The sequence below is a fragment of the Schistocerca serialis genome, chromosome 1 (genome assembly GCF_023864345.2).
Source record: "Schistocerca serialis cubense isolate TAMUIC-IGC-003099 chromosome 1, iqSchSeri2.2, whole genome shotgun sequence".
NCBI classification, from domain to species: domain Eukaryota; kingdom Metazoa; phylum Arthropoda; class Insecta; order Orthoptera; family Acrididae; genus Schistocerca; species Schistocerca serialis.
In genome coordinates, this window is record NC_064638.1 from 1,176,875,899 (window position 1) to 1,176,895,962 (window position 20,064).

The 20,064-nt window shown below is 45.6% G+C and overlaps 1 protein-coding gene and 1 pseudogene across 1 annotated transcript in view; both read right to left on the reverse strand.

Moving 5' to 3' along the window:
• The window catches only part of LOC126418685 (sialin-like), a 297,589-nt pseudogene that overhangs the window by 223,558 nt on the left and 53,967 nt on the right, over positions 1-20,064 (reverse strand).
• The window catches only part of LOC126456418 (sialin-like), a 48,512-nt gene that overhangs the window by 3,895 nt on the left and 24,553 nt on the right, over positions 1-20,064 (reverse strand). The window contains exon 4 of the mRNA XM_050092173.1: positions 4,814-5,055. Coding sequence (XP_049948130.1) covers positions 4,814-5,055 — 242 coding nt within the window. The remainder of the gene's footprint in view (positions 1-4,813; positions 5,056-20,064) is intronic.

A 20,064-nucleotide genomic window follows, 5' to 3' on the forward strand; every position in this document is an offset into this window, starting at 1 on the left:
ACTGTGGTTTCAATTTGGCAATCAATCGGACCTTACTTTTGGAATAACCCTCGTAGTTCGCTACCTCCACACCACGGGGATTCTCCGTAGCCTACATGTGGGAGCTTTGAAGGTTAGCCGAAACTGTCTCTCGTAGCCTCGTCTGTTAATAGCATGGGTGACAGGAACCCCACTACCAAGGTGGCCTGTGGGACGAACCAGTGACAAAACCATCCTCCTAGAGGCAACTGCTTAGATAATAAGAGCTGCAAGTGATACGAATGGTGTCAGTTGTCTTGGAAAACGTTCCACGTGGTCGTCTGGCTCACACCATGCAGTGGGTCACCTGCCTGGTGTTCATACTGGGATCACTTTCGAAGATGTTTTGTCTACACCTTAAAGTGGAACAAATTTCCGGCTAGACGTGCATATGAACATTTTTGCTCCTTATCGTCTCAGGGATAGTTTCCTGCAGTTTGTCTCCGTTTAGCAAAATCTCCCTATTGAACTGCGACTTTTATTGGTCCAATAGTTTTTTTAAAAGATTACTTCATTTCGTTCTTCACATGGGGTTAACTGCTCTATTTACTCGTAATATCATAGTCATGTATTGCTTTCTTTCTTCGTTTTTTATTTTTTTGAGAGCTGAAGATTTATCAGGCTTATGCAGAAAATTGTTTTCAAAGTACGAAGGGCGTTCAGTAAGTAAAGTAACACACTTCTTCCTGATAGCAGGTTGGTATTATTCATGGTTCCAAAATACCATATTATTCTCCACTCTTCTGGTTACAAAACCCTATTTTTTCAACATAATGTCTATTCAATACACCTTCTTGTGTGGGTTTGTGTGCCCACATGGTACCACTCTACCAGTCGATGTCGGAGCCAATGTTTTGCTGCATCAATAACCTCCACCATAACGCTCAATCAACCCCGCGCAAATGGTCCTTTGTTGCTCTGCATGGTCTTCTCTTAGGCAAGAGGAACTCGGCTAGCACACACTTAAGCACCCCAACTGGCGGACGGGTGTGTCAGCACTGCCAACAGAGATGTACAGTTGTGCTACGAGGTGTTCGACTGAGATTCGTCGCTCACCTCGAATGAGGGTGTCCGCACGTTCCGACATTGCAGGAGTCACAGCTGTGTGGCCGGCTGGCAGACGGGAGCTGCGCTACCTTGTTGCGATGATGACAGAAGCCTCGCCCAATGACTCACTGTACTCCTGTTCACTTCCAAGTCTCCGTAGACATTCTGCAAGCGCCAATGAATATCTACGGTGCTCTGAATTTCCACCAAAAGAAACTCAATGACAGCTCTCTGCTTGGAACGCACCTCCGTTACAGACGCCGTTTTGAAGGCTATGTATAGCGCTGTCACCTATCGGAACTTCATGAAACCGTGGGGGCTGCAGTGGGAATACTGAACGATGTCCCACAACAAATTCCGCATTTTTTCAGCCGAAAGTAGCTGAGAAAAAATAGTGTTGCATTACTTATTTAACACCCCTCATGTATTACTTAACCATTAGGATTAGCTTGAAATTGAAGATGCATTCTAGGTTACAGCATCTAAATGTATCCCTAAAGATAAATTCTTCTTCCCTAATGGATTGGAGTAAATTTTCTTCTGAGCTACTTTGAGTTTGGTATCTGCGCTTGTACGGACATCCTCCAGCTGTCAAGCATTTGTATTGTATTGTATGTTAACCAGGGACCCAGAAACGATGGAGAGGCTCCATCCCCGCCGCAGCCGCAGTGGTCCACAACCCCACGACGACTACCGGAGTTCCACTTCACTCCTTTCCCGCCACACACCGAACCCAGAGTTATTGTGCGGTTGTGCGGTTCGGCCCCCGCAAGACCCCCCAAGGAATGTCTCACATCAGATGAGCGTAACCCCTATGTTTGCATGGTAGAGTAATGGTGGTGTATGCGTATGTGGAGAACTTGTTTGCGCAGCAATCGCCGACATAGTGTAACTGAGGTGGAATAAGGGGAAACAGCCCGCATTCGCCGAGGCAGATGGAAAACCGCCTAAAAACCATCCAGACTGGCCGGTGCACCGGATCTCGACACAAATCTGCCGGGCGGATTCGTGCCGGGGACCACGCGCTCTTTCCTGCCCGGAAAGGCGTGCGTTAGGCCGCACGGCCAACTGGCGGGCTGTCAAGAAATACTGTATACTATAAGGCAGGTAGCAGAATTATAAGGGGCGGCAAATGAAAACGAGACAGGTAGAAAAAAATGTAAGTAAACTGTTCATTATTTCAGAAGTAATCGCCGTAACTGCTAATACAGGATGACAATTACTGAAGTACATGAAAAAAAATGTAAATTAGTTACAAACTAAGGTGTGTACACACCTTATTCAACATGTAAAAGTCACTGCCGACATTCAGATTTAGATTATAACATGTTAGATATGCCTGCCATCATTAGCATTGATGTGGTGCAGAAGAGTAGTGGAGTTCTGCATGACCCGCTGAAGTGTCGGAACATCGATGCTGTCGTTTACGTCCTGAATGGCTGATTTCAGCTCAGCAATGGATTTGGGGTTATTGTTGTACACCTTGTCTTTAATACAGCCCCACAAAAGGAGTCGTATGTGCGCAGATCTGGAGAAAGTGGTGGCCAATCCAGGACCATACCAGTGGCCTCTGGGTACCCTAGAGCCAGAACGCGGTCCCCAAAGTGCTACTCCAGGACATCAAACACTCTCCTGCTTCGATGGGGTTGAGTTCCGTCTTGCATGAACCACATCTTGTCGAAACTAGGGTCAATTTGGGTAATGGGGATGGAATCATCTTCCTGCACCGTTCGGTAGTCACCGTGCCATCAAAGAATATAGCACCAATCGTTCTGTGACTGGACATTGCACTCCACACAGTCACCTGTTGAGAGTGTAAAGACTTCTCGATCGCGAAATGTTGATTCTCAGTCCCCCAAAGGCGCTAGTTTTCTTATTGACGAACCCATCCAAAAGAAAGAGGTCTTCGTCACTTAACCAAACCTTACAGCGCATACTAATTCCCATCACGCCCCGCGGCCAACCGTGCAGCTTGAACGTCCTAACGCAAACCGTTCAGAAGTTATGACGATTTTATTTCATATAGTTCATTAATTGTCACCCTGTACATTTATCCCATTGTGAGAAAAGGTGATAAATGGCTTCATGTAAAAATGTCTGTCGTAGCCTGCCACACCATGATTGTTACACAGGCGTGGTGCCCTTCGTCCAAAGTAAATTGACGCCCACAAATGTCTTTCTTCAGGGCTCCAAAAATATGGAAATCGCATGGGAAAGATCGGGACTGTATGGAGGATGTGTAAGGCCTTCCCACAGAAACTTCCACAGCGAAGTCGAAACATCCACGACACCATGTGTTCGGGCATTATCCTACAACAGAATGATGCTGTCTGTTGATGTGCCCAGCGGTACATGGCCACCTTGCAAAAACTGAAGCGCGCCGTCGAGTCCAAACGCCCAGAAATGTTGACGGACGGCATTTTGTTGCTGGGTAATGCTCTCCTGCCAAGGTTGTTTCGACGACGCCGCAGAAGTTTCGCTGGGAAGCCCTCCACACAGTCACGATCTCTCTCCATGCGATTTCCACGTTTTTGGTGCCCTGAAGAAAGATATTCGTTGCTGTCGATTTGTTTCGTGCGAAGACGTGCACACATGGGTACGATCATGGTTCCGCAGGCAACCGCAAACATTTTTCTGTCATGATTGACCGTCTTGTATCACAGTGGGATAAATGTATTAACAGTTGTGGCGTTTATTTTTGAAATAACAATGAGTTTACTTTCTTTCTTTTTAACTGTTCGTTACATCGATTTAAGGAGCCAGTTAACGAGCTCAAGTGGTAATCGCCTGAAAAAAAGATATCTTTGCCTGCACGTGTTCCGTATGCATGCGTGCGTATGTACTGGGTGACAGTTATTGAACTATATGAAATAAAATCGTCATAATTTCGGAACGGTTTGTATTAGAACGTTTAAACTGCACGGTTGGTCGTGGGGCGTGATGGGAATTAGTATGGTTTGGTTTGGCGACGAAGCCACTTTCGTTTTGGATAGATTCATAAATAAACAAAATTGGCGCATTAGAGAGACAGAATTCTCATTTCGCGATCAAGAAGTCTCTTCACCCTCAACAGGTGACTGTGTGGTGTGCAATGTCCAGTCACAGAACAATCGGTGCGATATTTCTTGATGGCACTGTGACTACTGAACAGTATGTGAAGGTTTTGAAAGATGATTTCATCCCCATTATCCAAAGTTACCCTGATTTCGACAAGATGTGGTTTCTTGCAAGACGGAGCTCGACCCCATCAAAGCAGGAGAGCGTTTGGTGTCCTAGAAGAGCACTTTGGGAACCTCATTCTGGCTCTATGGTATCCAGAAGCAACTGGCACGGGCCTCGATTGGTCGCCACATTCTTCGCATCTGAACACATGCGACTCCTTTCTGTAGGGATGTATTAAAGACAAGGTGTACAGCAATAACCCTAAAACCACTGCTGATCTGAAAACACCTATTCAGGTCATCGACAGCATCGATGTTCCGACACGTCAGCGGGTCATGCAGTATTTCACTATTTGCCTGTGCCACATCATAACCAATGATGGCAGACATATCGAATATGTCATAACCTAAACCCGAATATCTCTAGCGATATTTACATGTCGAATAAAGTGTGTGCACGTCGTAGTTTGTAAATAATTTAGTTTTTTTTTGTATAGTTCAATAATTGTCAGCCTGTACCTGTGTATGTGCGTGTGTGTTTACTTAGACTACATGTTAGTTACATAACTAGAGAAATGATGACGTACATTGGCGCTGGTGAAGGCGCCGACAATATACGGGACGACGATCCCCGTCAGGTTGGCGAATGTGTTGACAATGCCGACAACCGTCCCGGAGTAGTTGGGTGCGATGACATGCATGTTCATGTAGGGCCCCGAGCAGTTGGTGGACATGAGGAAGCCGTTGATCGCCAGCACAGCCACGATCACAGGCGCGTTGCAGCCCACCTGCGAGACCACGATCAGCGTCGCTGTCGGCACCAGAGTACCTGCAAAAAGCCGATTTCAGTCTTATCGTCGCCTGCAGTATTTAGTGATGATTGCTTTGGGCCACTTAACAATAGTATGATCCGTTTCTCATCAGTCAGAAGATTATGAAATGTCTACATCGATGACAGAGAAATTAACCTTTGTCTCGACTACTTAATCGCATCAAATGACGAGCTGTAGTCACATAAAGGCCGTTCAAAATGGTTCAAATGGCTCTAAGCACTATGGGACTTAAAATCTGAGGTCATCAGTCCCCTAGACTTAGAACTACTTAAACCTGACTAACCTAAGGACATCACATACATCCATGCCCGAGGCAGGATTCGAACCTGCGACTGTAGCAGCAGTGCGGTTCCGGACTGAAGCGCATTGAAACGCTCGGTCACAGCGGCCAGCCACACGAAGTTGCGAGAGCATTTAAAATCGTATGAAGCGCTCAGCTCGCAAATATCGCGCGTCACTATAAGTGTGATTTGGTAAGTCTGGTAAATTTCTATGAAAGAATGGAACATTTTTGTTGTACCTTCGCGGTTGGTAAACTTGACTATTCTGAGGGTCGTGTAACGAATTTCAACAATGTATACCGTACAGTTCATTCTTGACAGCCATCTACATTGGTCAGTGTGTCGACTGCGTTTGGAAATGGAGAATACGGAGTTTCGGGATGTTATTAAGCATTTCCTATTGAAAGGTTGGGCAAATCAAAACAGAATTGGATGAAGATCACACAGACTCTGCACCATCATTGAAGACCATTAACTTTTGGATTAACGAATTTATATGGTAATGCAAGATCAATAAATAAAAATACTTAAGATTGCTGAGGCTGTAGGCACCTCAAGTGAGCGAACGCTTAATATCGCCCACACAGAACTGGTTCTGCAGAATCTGTGTGCAAGGTAGGCGGCGCGATTGCCAACAGTCGACCAAGGTACAACATTGCAACACAATGATGTGTGGAGTAGTGAATTATCTTTTGAAAGAACACTTTTTTGCGTGCCAGCTGTTGTATTTTTTCAGCCAATGCAAGTTTCACACGATCCAACAAAGAAATATAATAGGGTAGAGTTATGGATCGCAATCCGCAAAGCTTTTTGCACCGATTTGTGACTATTGAGGAAATCTGGATACATCGTTATTCACCAGGGTCAGAACAATGGACATAGAATGGTCAAAGTTGTAAGTAGGCTGTTTATGTTTTCTTATTGGCAACGTTACGTAGCGCTCTGTATGAAAATCACTGGCTGTGCTGTGTGCTAGTTTGCATTGTTGTCTGCCATTGTAGTGTTGGGCAGCGGCAGCTGGAAGTGAACAGCGCGTAGCGTTGCGCAGTTGGAGGTGAGCCGCCAGCAGTGGTGGATGTGGGGAGAGAAATGGCGGAGTTTTGAAATTTGTAAGACTGGATGTCATGAACTGCTGTATATATTACGACTTTTGAACACTATTAAGGTAAATACATTGTTTGTTCTCTATCAAAATCTTTCATTTGCTAACTATGCCTATCAGTAGTTAGTGCCTTCAGTAGTTTGAATTTTTTATTTAGCTGGCAGTAGTGGCGCTCGCTGTATTGCAGTAGTTCGAGTAACAAAGATTTTTATTGAGGTAAGTGATTTGTGAAAGGTATATGGTCCATGAACCATGGACCTTGCTGTTGGTGGGGAGGCTTGTGTGCCTCAGCGATACAGATAGCCATACCGTAGGTGCAACCACAATGGAGGGGTATCTGTTGAGAGGCCAGACAAACGTGTGGTTCCTGAAGAGGGGCAGCAGCCTTTTCAGTAGTTGCAAGGGCAACAGTCTGGATGATTGACTGATCTGGCCTTGTAACAATAACCAAAACGGCCTTGCTGTGCTGGTACTGCGAACGGCTGAAAGCAAGAGGAAACTACAGCCGTGATTTTTCCCGAGGGCATGCAGCTTTACTGTATGGTTAAATGATGATGGCGTCCTCTTGGGTAAAATATTCAGGAGGTAAAATAGTCCCCCATTCGCATCTCTGGGCGGGGACTACTCAAGAGGATGTCGTTAGCAGGAGAAAGAAAACTGGCGTTCTATGGATCGGAGAATGGAATGTCAGATCCCTTAATCGGGCAGGTAGGTTAGAAAATTTAAAAAGGGAAATGGATAGGTTGAATTTAGATATAGTGGGAATTAGTGAAGTTCGGTGGCAGGAGGAACAAGACTTCTGGTCAGGTGACTACAGGGTTATAAACACAAAATCAAATAGGGGTAATGCAGGAGTAGGTTTAATAATGAATAGGAAAATAGGAATGCGGGTAAGCTACTACAAACAGCACAGTGAACGCGTTATTGTGGCCAAGATAGATACGAAGCCCACACCTACTACAGTAGTACAAGTTTATATGCCAACTAGCTCTGCAGATAACGAAAAAATTGAAGAAATGTATGATGAAATAAAAGAAACTATTCATATAGTGAAGGGAGACGAAAATTTAATAGTCATGGGTGACTGGAATTCGAGTGTAGGAAAAGGGAGAGAGGGAAACATAGTCGGTGAATATGGATTGGGGTTAAGAAATGAAAGAGGAAGCCGCCTGGTAGAATTTTGCACAGAGCACAACATAATCATAGCTAACACTTGGTTTAAGAATCATGAAAGAAGGTTGTATACATGGAAGAACCCTGGAGATACTAAAAGGTATCAGATAGATTATATAATGGTAAGACAGAGATTTAGGAACCAGGTTTTAAATTGTAAGACATTTCCAGAGGCAGATGTGGACTCTGACCACAATCTATTGGTTATGACCTGTAGATTAAAACTGAAGAAACTGCAAAAAGGTGGGAATTTAAGGAGATGGGAACTGGAAAAACTGAAAGAACCAGAGGTTGTACAGAGTTTCAGGGAGAGCATAAGGGAGCAATTGACAGGAATGGGGGAAAGAAATACAGTAGAAGAAGAATGGGTAGCTTTGAGGGATGAAGTAGTGAAGGCAGCAGAGGATCAAGTAGGTAAAAAGACGAGGGTTAGTAGAAATCCTTGGGTAACAGAAGAAATATTGAATTTAATTGATGAAAGGAGAAAATATATAAATGCAGTAAATGAAGCAGGCAAAAAGGAATACAAACGTCTCAAAAATGAGATAGAAAGGAAGTGCAAAATGGCTAAGCAGGGATGGCTAGAGGACAAATGTAAGGATGTAGAGGCTTATCTCACTAGGGGTAAGATAGATACTGCCTACAGGAAAATTAAAGAGACCTTTGGAGATAAGAGAACGACTTGTATGAATATCAAGAGCTCAGATGGAAACCCAGTTCTAAGCAAAGAAGGGAAAGCAGAAAGGTGGAAGGAGTATATAGAGGGTCTATACAAGGGCGATGTGCTTGAGGACAATATTATGGAAATAGAAGAGGATGTAGATGAAGATGAAATGGGAGATACGATACAACGTGAAGAGTTTGATAGATCACTGAAAGACCTGAGTCGAAACAAGGCCCTGGGAGTAGACAACATTCCATTGGAACTACTGACGGCCTTGGGAGAGCCAGTCCTGACAAAACTCTACCATCTGGTGAGCAAGATGTATGAAACAGGCGAAATACCCTCAGATTTCAAGAAGAATATAATAATTCCAATCCCAAAGAAAGCAGGTGTTGACAGATGTGAAAATTACCGAACTATCAGTTTAATAAGTCACAGCTGCAAAATACTAACACGAATTCTTTACAGACGAATGGAAAAACTAGTAGAAGCCAACCTCGGGGAAGATCATTTTGGATTCCGTAGAAACACTGGAAGACGTGAGGCAATACTGACCTTACGACGTATTTTAGAAGAAAGATTAAGGAAAGGCAAACCTACGTTTCTAGCATTTGTAGACTTAGAGAAAGCTTTTGACAATGTTTACTGGAATACTCTCTTTCAAATTCTAAAGGTGGCAGGGGTAAAATACAGGGAGCGAAAGGCTATTTACAATTTGTACAGAAACCAGATGGCAGTTATAAGAGTCGAGGGGTATGAAAGGGAAGCAGTGGTTGGGAAGGGAGTAAGACAGGGTTGTAGCCTCTCCCCGATGTTGTTCAATCTGTATATTGAGCAAGCAGTAAAGGAAACAAAAGAAAAATTCGGAGTAGGTATTAAAATCCATGGAGAAGAAATAAAAACTTTGAGGTTCGCTGATGACATTGTAATTCTGTCAGAGACAGCAAAGGACTTGGAAGAGCAGTTGAATGGAATGGACAGTGTCTTGAAAGGAGGATATAAGATGAACATCAACAAAAGCAAAACGAAGATAATGGAATGTAGTCGAATTAAGTCGGGTGATGCTGAGGGAATTAGATTAGGAAATGAGACACTTAAAGTAGTAAAGGAGTTTTGCTATTTGGGGAGCAAAATAACTGATGATGGTCAAAGTAGAGAGGATATAAAATGTACACTGGCAATGGCAAGGAAAGCATTTCTGAAGAAGAAAAATTTGTTAACATCGAGTATAGATTTAAGTGTCAGGAAGTCATTTCTGAAAGCATTTGTATGGAGTGTAGCCATGTATGGAAGTGATACATGGACGATAAATAGTTTGGACAAGAAGAGAATAGAAGCATTCGAAATGTGGTGCTACAGAAGAATGATGAAGATTAGATGGGTAGACCACATAACTAATGAGGAAGTATTGAATAGGATTGGGGAGAAGAGAAGTTTGTGGCACAACTTGACCAGAAGGCGGGATCGGTTGGTAGGACATGTTCTGAGGCATCAAGGGATCACCAATTTAGTATTGGAGGGCAGCGTGGAGGGTAAAAATCGTAGAGGGAGACCACGAGATGAATACACTAAGCAGATTCAGAATGATGTAGATTGCAGTAGGTACTGGGAGATGAAGAAGCTTGCACAGGATAGCGTAGCATGGAGAGCTGCATCAAACCAGTCTCAGGACTGAAGACCACAACAACAACAACAGATTGCGTTGCGCTAAAAATACAGGGATATTACAAATGATTGAAGCGATTTCACAGCTCTACAATAACTTTATTATTTGAGATATTTTCACAATGCTTTGCACACACATACAAAAACTCAAAAAGTTTTTTTAGGCGTTCACAAATGATCGATATGTGCCCCTTTAGTGATTCGGCAGACATCAAGCCGATAATCAAGTTCTTCCCACAATCGGCGCAGCATGTCCCCATCAATGACTTCGAAAACATCGTTGATGCGATCTCGCTGTTCTGACACGTTTCTTGGTAGAGGAGGTTTAAACACTGAATCTTTCACATAACCCCACAGAAAGAAATCGCATGGGGTTAAGTCGGGAGAGCGCGGAGGCCATGACATGAATTGCTGATCATGATCTCCACCACGACCGATCCATCGGTTTTCCAATCTCCTGTTTAAGAAATGCCGAACATCATGATGGAAGTGCGGTGGAGCACCATCCTGTTGAAAGATGAAGTCGGCGCTGTCTGTCTCCAGTTGTGGCATGAGCCAATTTTCCAGCATGTCCCGATACACGTGCCCTGTGACGTTTTTTTCGCAGAAGAAAAAGGGGCCGTAAACTTTAAACCGTGAGATTGCACAAAACACGTTAACTTTGGGTGAACTGCGAATTTCCTGCACGAATGTGTGAGGATTCTCTACCGCCCAGATTCGCACATTGTGTCTGTTCACTTCACCATTAAGAAAAAATGTTGCTTCATCACTGAAAACAAGTTTCGCACTGAACGCATCCTCTTCCATGACCTGTTGCAACCGCGCCGAAAATTCAAAGCGTTTGACTTTGTCATCGGGTGTCAGGGCTTGTAGCAATTGTAAACGGTAAAGCTTCAAATGGTTCAAATGGCTCTGAGCACTATGGGACTCAACTGCTGTGATCATGAGTCCCCTAGAACTTAGAGCTACTTAAACCTAACTAACCTAAGGACAGCACACAACACCCAGCCAAGGTAAGGCTTCTGCTTTAGCCTTTTCCGTAAGATTTTCCAAACCGTCTTCTGTGGTACGTATGGGTCCCTGCTTGCTTTATTCGTCGACTTCCGCGGGCTACGCGTGAAACTTGCCCGCACGCGTTCAACAGTTTCTTCGCTCACTGCAGGCCGACCCGTTGATTGCCCCTTACAGAGGCATCCAGAAGCTTTAAACTGGGCATACCATCACCGAATGGAGTTAGCAGCTGGTGGATCTTTGTTGAACTTCGTCCTGAAGTGTCGTTGCAATGTTATGACTGACTGATGTGAGTGCATTTCAGGCACGACATATGCTTTCTCGGCTCCTGTCGCCAATTTGTCTCACTGCGCTCTCGAGCGCTCTGGCGGCAGAAACCTGAAGTGCGGCTTCAGCTGAACAAAACTTTATGAGTTTTTCTACGTATCTGTAGTGTGTCGTGACCATGTGTCAATGAATGGAGCTACAGTGAATTTATGAAATCGCTTAAATCATTTGTAATAGTCCTGTATTGTGTGTCAGTTTAATTGTTCTAAGGGGACGTTTCAAAGTGCACCAAAGAAGGAAAGAGCATCTTGTCAGCTGGTAAGGTGATGGCCACTGTTTTTTGGGATTCTCAAGGAATAATCTTCATAGACTATCTGGAAGAAGGCAGAACCATAAGTGGACCCTATTACGTTTCATTGTCGGATTGTTTGAAACTTACATTTGATGATAAAAGACAACAGCTGGCACGCAAACAGGTGCTCTTTCAAAGGATAATGCAGCATCCCACACATCAGCGATGACATCTGCATCTACATCATACTCCGCAAGCCACCTAATGGTGTGTGGCGGTGGGTGCTTTCGGTACCACTATCTGATCCCTCCAACCCTGTTCCACTCGCGAATGCTGTGTGGGGAAAATGATAGTCGGTAAGCCTCTGTATTGGGTCTAATTTCTCGAATTTTGTCCTTGTGGTCAAGAAGCGAGATGCATGTATGTTGTCTGACTCCTCCTGAGAAGTGCTGACCCGAAATTCCAATAGTAAAGCTCTCTGTGATGCACAACGCCTCTCTTGTAACGTCTGCCAGTGGAGTTTGTTTAGCATCTCCGTAACGCTCTCTCGCCAGCTAAACGATACCGTGACGAAACGCGCCTCTCTTCGTTGTATCTATCAGTCCTACCTGATAGGGATCCAGATAGATGAACAATACTCAAAGATCGGGCGAAAAAGCGCCTTATAAGCCACTTCTTTCGTGGATGACTTACATTTCCTTAAGATTCTTCCGATTGATCTGAGTCTTGTGTCTGCTTTTCCAACTATGTGTTCTATCTGGTCATTCCACTTAAGTTCGCTCTGGATAGTTACGCCTAGATATTTTACGGTAGACGCTGTCTCCAGCTGTTAGTCGTCAGTAGTGTAGCTGTACAGTAGTGAATTTCTTTTCCTATGTGTACGCAATATGTTACAATTATTTACTTTCAGGGTCAACTGCCAGAGCCTGCACCAGTCATCAGTGCTCTGCAGGTCACTTTCGCTTCGTTCAGTTTTCGTTTGTCAGCTAGGTTTTTGCTCCTCTCGAATCTGAGATGAAATACTCTTTGTTTACGATGACAATGGCGAAAGTGCATGAACTGGGCTTTGAATTGGTTCATCATCCATCCTACGCAACAGACTTAGCCCCAAGTAACTTCTTCCTGTTGCCTGATTTGAAACTTTGGCTTGCTGGGAAGAAATTTTCATAAAAAGAGGAAGTGATAGTTGTAGTCATCGAGAACTTTGCACAGTGTGACAGAATCTATTTTTCCGACGGGACGAAAAAGCTGGAGGATCGCTGAACCTAGTGAATATTCCTCAAAACAGACGATGTCGAGAAGTAAGATGAGTTCTTCACAAAACAAGACTTATCAAATCATACTTGTAGTTCAATTTCTAGGTAATAGGTGGTTCTTAAATGTTTTGTAAACTGAAACGTAGGGCAAGTGTGTCACGTGGTAAGTGATCTTAGCAAACAATCAAGGTGGCGAAGAGAAAAGGTCGTGGTAGTAATGAGGAGGGTTCACAGAAGCTTGTTAATACTGTTTTTAACAATAGTAATGAAATGAGTGTTTGCCTTTCAGTGATGCAGTTTCTGAAGTTCAAAGTGCCCTTGAATATCAGAAGGAAATGAAACTTCCTCGCAGATTAAAACTGTGTACTGGACTGAGACTCGAACTCGGGACCATAGCTTTTCGTGGGCAAGTGCTCTACCATCTGAGCTACCCAAGCATGACTTATGACACCTGTGGTGTCACCGCCAGACACCACACTTGCTAGGTGGTAGCTTCTAAATCGGCCGCTGTCCGCTAGTATACGTCGGAGCCGCGTGTCGCCACTATCAGTGATTGCAGACCGAGAGCCGCCACACGGCAGATCTAGAGAGACTTACTAGCACTCGCCCCAGTTGTACAGCCGACTTTGCTAGGAAAGGTTCACTGAGAATTACGCTCTCAATTGCCGAGACGATAGTTAGCATAGCCTTCAGCTACGTCATTTGCTACGACCTAGCAAGGCGCCATTTATCCTTTGCTATGTATCTAATGAAGCATGTACAGTAACAAGACCAATGTTCACCAATTGTGGACTAAAGTTAAGTATTCAAGCAACTACGTACTTTAATTAGTAGACTCAACTCCTTTAACTGTTCCAGACCTCACGCCAGCCTGTTGCCAGTCCACAACATTTTTGGCGACGAGGATGGGATGGTCGTATTGCTCTAATTTACTTGTGTCATGGCTTCGCCACAGTCTCCAGATGTACTGTCCGAATTTTATCGCTTGCAGAATCAGCAGACGCAGGCGTTATTGGATGCCCTTGGACAGCTCGTCCAGGGTCAACGTGCGATGCAAACCGATGCGGCGGCCGCCGCTTCACAGCTACCGCATCCACACCACGCAGTTGCACCACCTTTTCGTCAATTCGATGCGGCAATGGAAAGCGGATTTCATCTCGCCGCCTACAGAATTCAAGGTAACGAGCGGCAGCCTCACTTATTGTCGTGTGTAGGAGTGCAGACGTACCGTGTGATAGTGAAATTATTTCCCCGACGCGACGTAGCAACTCTGTCCTTCGAAGAAATTTTGTCAGCATTAGATGCATATTTCAAGGAATCCATCAATGTAGTTGCAAAAAGGTATACGCTTTTTCGTACGAAACGTACGGCCGGTCAAACCAATAGGGAGTGGGTTGCAACTTTTCAAGGCCTTACAAGGGATTGTGCTTTTGAGTGTGAATGTGGAATCCCTTATTCAGATACTATGGTGCGTGATGCAATTGCACAGAACGTTTCTGATGTTCGTATACGGGAGCAAATTTTGAAACTAGTCAATCCCTCCCTTCAACAAGTGATAGACATATTGGATAGGCAAGACACACTTGACTTTGCTCAGGAATCATTTGAAACTTCGCCAGCTGTGTGTCACATTAACTGGACCGCCGGGCGAGCTGCACGGAACTGTAAACAGCCCTCGCGCACGTCCGCGCAGCCACGTGTGCTGCGCAAGCATGCAAATGCAGTGAAATCATGCCTGCGGTGTGCTACTAGACATTCGCGTGAGAATTGCCCGTCACGCCAAGCTATTTGCTTTTTCTGTAATAAAAAAGGACATGTTCAGAGTGTTTGCCAGGAAAAGCTCAGATCAGACACTAAAAACCATTCCAGGCCCTTTGCTTCGCGCTGGACTCAAACCAAGAATCCTCAGGCTCGTGAACCTTCGCCCATGGACATTCATGTAGTTAATTCCACTCCGCCCACTGCCGCTCCTTCTAACAGTGACTGTGTTCGTCCCACAAAAAGTGTGCGTCAACATCGACAGAAATCACGTCAAGTCGCGAGTGATTCTGTACCAGTGTCTGTTCACGTTGCACGAGACAGTCGCTCTTGTCGTCAGCAGGACAATAAACTTTTTGTAGACTTGGACATTAATGGCAACGTGATCCCATTCCAGCTCGATACCGGAGCTGCAGTTTCACTAATCAATAAAGACACGTACAAACAACTGGGCAACCCTCCGTTGCGTGCCGCAAATGTTAAGTTACATAGTTATTCAGGACAGAATATCCCTGTGTTAGGACAGTGCAGCCTTCTTGCAACATACAAGGGACAAACAAAACTTGTGTAATTTTACGTTCTTCGTTCTTCTTCTGCAGTGAACTTATTTGGTTTAGATTTATTTCAGTTGTTTAACTTGTCTATAGTCAATCAGGTCCTATCAGTGAACCAGACTGTGCCTTCAGCCAGTGTTTCTCGTCTCTGTGAAGAGTTTGCAGACATTTTTGCACTGGGCCTTGGTTGCACTAAGAACTATGAAGCACATTTGGACCTGAAAGTAAACGCACAACTGAAATTTTTCAGAGCGCGCAATGTTCCCCACGCATTGCGTGATGAGGTCGCAAGAACATTGCACGATTTAGAATCACAAGGTGTAATTGAACATGTGCAGGCTTCTCTCTGGGCCTCACCCTTAGTCATTTTGCCAAAACCTTCCAGAAAATTGAGACTTTGCGTGGACTTCAAGGCCACAGTGAATCCACAACTAGTGATTGCAACTTTTCCTTTAGCCCGCCCGGGCGATCTTTTTGACAAACTGTGCCCGGGTAAATATTTTTCTAAGTTGGACCTAGCAGAGGCATACTTGCAAATACCGGTGGACGAAGAATCCCAGCGCGTATTGGTGGTTAACACGCATCTTGGTTTGTATCGATTCAAAAGACTGCCATTCGGGTGTGCATCCGCCCCTGCGTTGTTCCAGCAATATTTACAAACTGTTTGTGCGTCGGTCCCTACTGCAGCAAACTATCTGGACGATATTGTGATCTCCGGAAAGACAGCAGAAGAACATTTAGCCAACCTCCGAACATTATTTCAGGTCTTGCGACACAATGGTCTTCGCTTGCGGAAGGAAAAATGTGTGTTTTTTGCTCGTGAGTTACCATATCTGGGCCATGTACTCAATGCCCAAGGCATACATCCCTGTCCAAAGCACCTCCGTGCCATACAAGACTTGCCTTCGCCGCAGAATTTGAAGCAGCTACAGAGTGTGCTGGGAAAAATTAACTATTATCATAACCATATCCCACATGCCTCTTCCATTTCAGCTCCGCTTCATCGCTTACGCCGTAAAGGTGTTCCGTTCGTCTGGTCGACGGAATGCGAACGCGCCTTTCGCCAGTTGAAATCGGCGTTGCTTTCTAATATTTGCCTTACGCCATTCGATCCCCAGAAACCCCTTTTGTTGATGGTAGATGCATCGGATTTCGGGATCGGTGCTGTGCTTGCGCACAAGGATGGTTCGCTTGATCGCCCTATGGCCTTTGCGTCCAAATTGCTCTCGTCTGCGCAAAGAAATTATTCACAGATCGAGAAAGAAGCTCTGCCTCTCGTATTTGCTGTTACTAAGTTTCATGATTTCTTGTATGGTCGTCACTTTACCATCATCACAGACCACAAACCTTTGACGTCGCTTTTTCATCCGAACAAGCCTGTACCTCCACGTACAGCACAGAAATTCATTCGCTGGTCTATTTTCCTCTCGCAGTACCGCTACGATATCTTGTATCGGTCCACTGCTAAGCACGGAAATGCCGATGCGTTGTCCCGTTTGCCTGTTGCTGAGGATAGAGCATTCGATTCCTTCGAACTTGCTTGCATGTTCATTGATGCGGAAACCGATGACATGGTCGAATCGTTTCCGATTGATTTTCGTCGTGTCGCTACAGCCACAGCTGCTGACCCTGTCCTTGCTACCGTTTTGCGTTTTGTTGCTACGCAATGGCTCTTGTCAAAGTCACGGATCGAGGATCCGTTGGTTCGCCGATTTTTTGCTCACAAGGAGAGACTTTTTGTGCGACGTGGTGTTTTGCTGTTGCGTTCTGATAATGATCAGTCCAGGGTCGTGGTCCCACGTTCGTTACAGTCCTCTGTCTTACGGTTTCTCCACCAAGGACATTGGGGTATAGTGCGAACGAAACAACTTGCTCGTCAGCACTGTACTTGGTTCGGAATCGATGCTGCGATTACGAATATGTGCTCTTCTTGCATGGCGTGTGCCGAACAACAATCCGCACCACCGCGGAAATTCTTTGCATGGCCGAAAGCCACTTCCCCTTGGCAACGCTTACACATCGATTTTGCTGGTCCATTCTGGAATGCTCGATGGTTGGTTGTGGTCGATTCATTCAGTAATTTGCCTTTTTGTTGTCAAGATGTCTTCCACGACGTCATCTGCCACCATCCAAGCGTTATCTGCTATCTTTTGCATTGAAGATCTTCCAGAGACTATTGTTTCCGACAATGGCCGTCAATTCATGTCCGCAGAATTTCAGTCATTCTGCAAGGCCAATGGTATTCAACATCTGACATCCGCGCCGTTTTCGCCTCAGTCAAACGGTGCCGCTGAACGATTGGTCCGGACTTTCAAGTCACAGATGTTGAAGTTAAAAGAGTCGCATTCTCGGGAGGACGCGTTATTGCTCTTTTTGTCCTCGTATCGCTCTCAGCCCCGCGATGGTCGCTCGCCGGCTGAGTTGCTTCACGGTCGTCCTCATCGAACCTTGATGTCTTTGTAGCATCCGCCACATCAGGTTCCTGTGCAGCGGCAGACGCCTGCTTTTGCTCCAGGCGACGTTGTATACTATCGCAACTATCGAGGTTCACCGCGTTGGCTCGTAGGGCGCATTCTTCGCTGCCTCGGCCGCGCTATGTATCTGGTTTTGGGCGCCTCTGGTGAGGTGCGTCGGCATCTCAATCACCTGCGCCTCTGTCGTCGCCTGGGTTCTGCCGCTCCCCGTCTGCTTTCAGCGACGGTGCCGTCCGGTCAGCGCCCTGGGGACCCATCTACTGGCTCGCCTCATCCCCAGGTGTTACAGACGCTTCCTTTCATTTTGCCCCATGGCGACGCGCCGCCGCCGCCGCCGTCGCCTGTTCTCCCGCCGGCGTCGCCCGCAGTGGACGCTTCGCTGCAGCCGCCAAGCGCCTCCCTGGGTCACGCGCCGCCGATCGCTTCCCGAGACCAGCTGTCCTCCGACATGGAACTCTTGCCCGCTCCGGACCAGATGTCGTCTTCGCCCGTCGGGTACTCCGACTCGATGGAGGTCGACCCTTCGGACCCTCCTGACTATCTTAGGGCGCATACACCGCATGTTGGCGTGCACCCTGGACTAGGTTTTCAGGCGTTTCCTAGCTCCCCTCGGACCGAATGGCAGGGTGCGGGTGGCACAGCCTCGCCTGTTGTTAGGCTCCCCACCTCGTCGCATACGCCAACATGGGGTCCTCCCCACGGCGGGCGGAAGCCTTATAACACAACCGTCCGCCGATTTGCGGGGGAGGAATGTGGTGTCACCGCCAGACACCACACTTGCTAGGTGGTAGCTTTTAAATCGGCCGCGGTCCGCTAGTATACGTCGGACCCGCGTGTCGCCACTATCAGTGATTGCAGACCGAGCGCCGCCACACGGCAGGTCTAGAGAGACTTACTAGCACTCGCCCCAGTTGTACAGCCGACTTTGCTAGGAAAGGTTCACTGAGAATTACGCTCTCAATTGCCGAGACGATAGTTAGCATAGCCTTCAGCTACGTCATTTGCTACGACCTAGCAAGGCGCCATTTATCCTTTGCTATGTATCTAATGAAGCATGTACAGTAACAAGACCAATGTTCACCAATTGTGGATTAAAGTTAAGTATTCAAGCAACTACGTACTTTAATTACTAGACTCAACTCCTTTAACTGTTCCAGACCTCACGCCAGCCTGCGTGAGTTAAACGCGTGCCTTTCGGTTACCCGTCACTGTGGATTGGCTGTCTTGCCAGTCCACAACAACACCTCCTCACAGCTTTAATTCCGGAAGTACCTCGTCTCCAACCTTCCAAACTTCACAGAAGCTCTCTTGCAGACCTTGCAGAACTAGCACTCCTGGGAGAAAGGATATCCTTTCTTCCAGGAGTGCTAGTTCTGCAAGCTCGGCAGGAGAGCTATACCCTTTCTTCCAGGAGTGCTAGTTCTGCAAAGTCTGCAGGAGAGATTCCTTGAAGTCACACAGTGTTAATCTGCCAGGAAGTTTCGTATCAGCACACAGTCCGTTGCAGAGTGAAAGTTTCGTTCTGCAGAAGGTTGCAAAGTCCATCAAGACCAGAGGGCAGTTCTCTTTCCAGTCATGCGGCGCACAGGGAAGGTGTATAGAAATATGTTTTTTACCTTCTTCATTATGTATTAAAAGGTCAATGGGAAGGAAGAACAAATGCTACACCGAATCTAAGATCAGCGTTGCAAAGCGACTGCTAGAGAGTAGAGCTAACTGAGTACTCTGTTTGCCAGAGAGCATCATCGAGTGCTGCTCCGATAAGACTTTGGGCAGAAACATGGACATAATCCCCGATGCACATATCTCCAACTGAGGAGAAAAATAAGACACAAAAAGATGTATTGTGTACTCCTGAAGATGAAAAAGATGTGAAAGTGCATGGCAGTCTAAAAATGTGGTGATGCTCTACATTTGGAAGATTGTTGTGAGGTTTGCCACAACCAACAATCAAACTAGCTGATTTGTAGAACAATGATGACATTAAATCTGATTGTACAGCAACCAATAGCGTATTTAAATACGATCTCATTCGGTACGGAGTTAAAAAATCAGGACATGTCGAAAACAGTAACCAACGATGTATTAATTTGTAGGAAACAGCATATTCTGGGATAAAACTATTTTTAATTGTGACCGAAATACCAAAAAAGATTATCTATTCAAAATGTTTATAGAATCACTTCTGTTGACTTTTTACCAACAAAGCGAAAACCGTCTGTTAAAATACTTTCTTAATTTGGGGTAAACTTAGGAATGGAAAAGCAAAATAATATTTTTTGAAATGATAATTAAATGGAAACCCTAGCTGCAAGCAGGCGTTGATACAGTTCGTTGGGGACATGTTGAAAATGTGTGCCCCTACCGGGACTCGAACCCGGGATTTCCTGCTTACATGGCAGACGCTCATGTAAGCAGGAAATCCCGGGTTCGAGTCCCGGTCGGGGCACACATTTTCAACATGTCCCCAATGAAGTGTATCAACGCCTGCTTGCAGCTAGGGTGTCC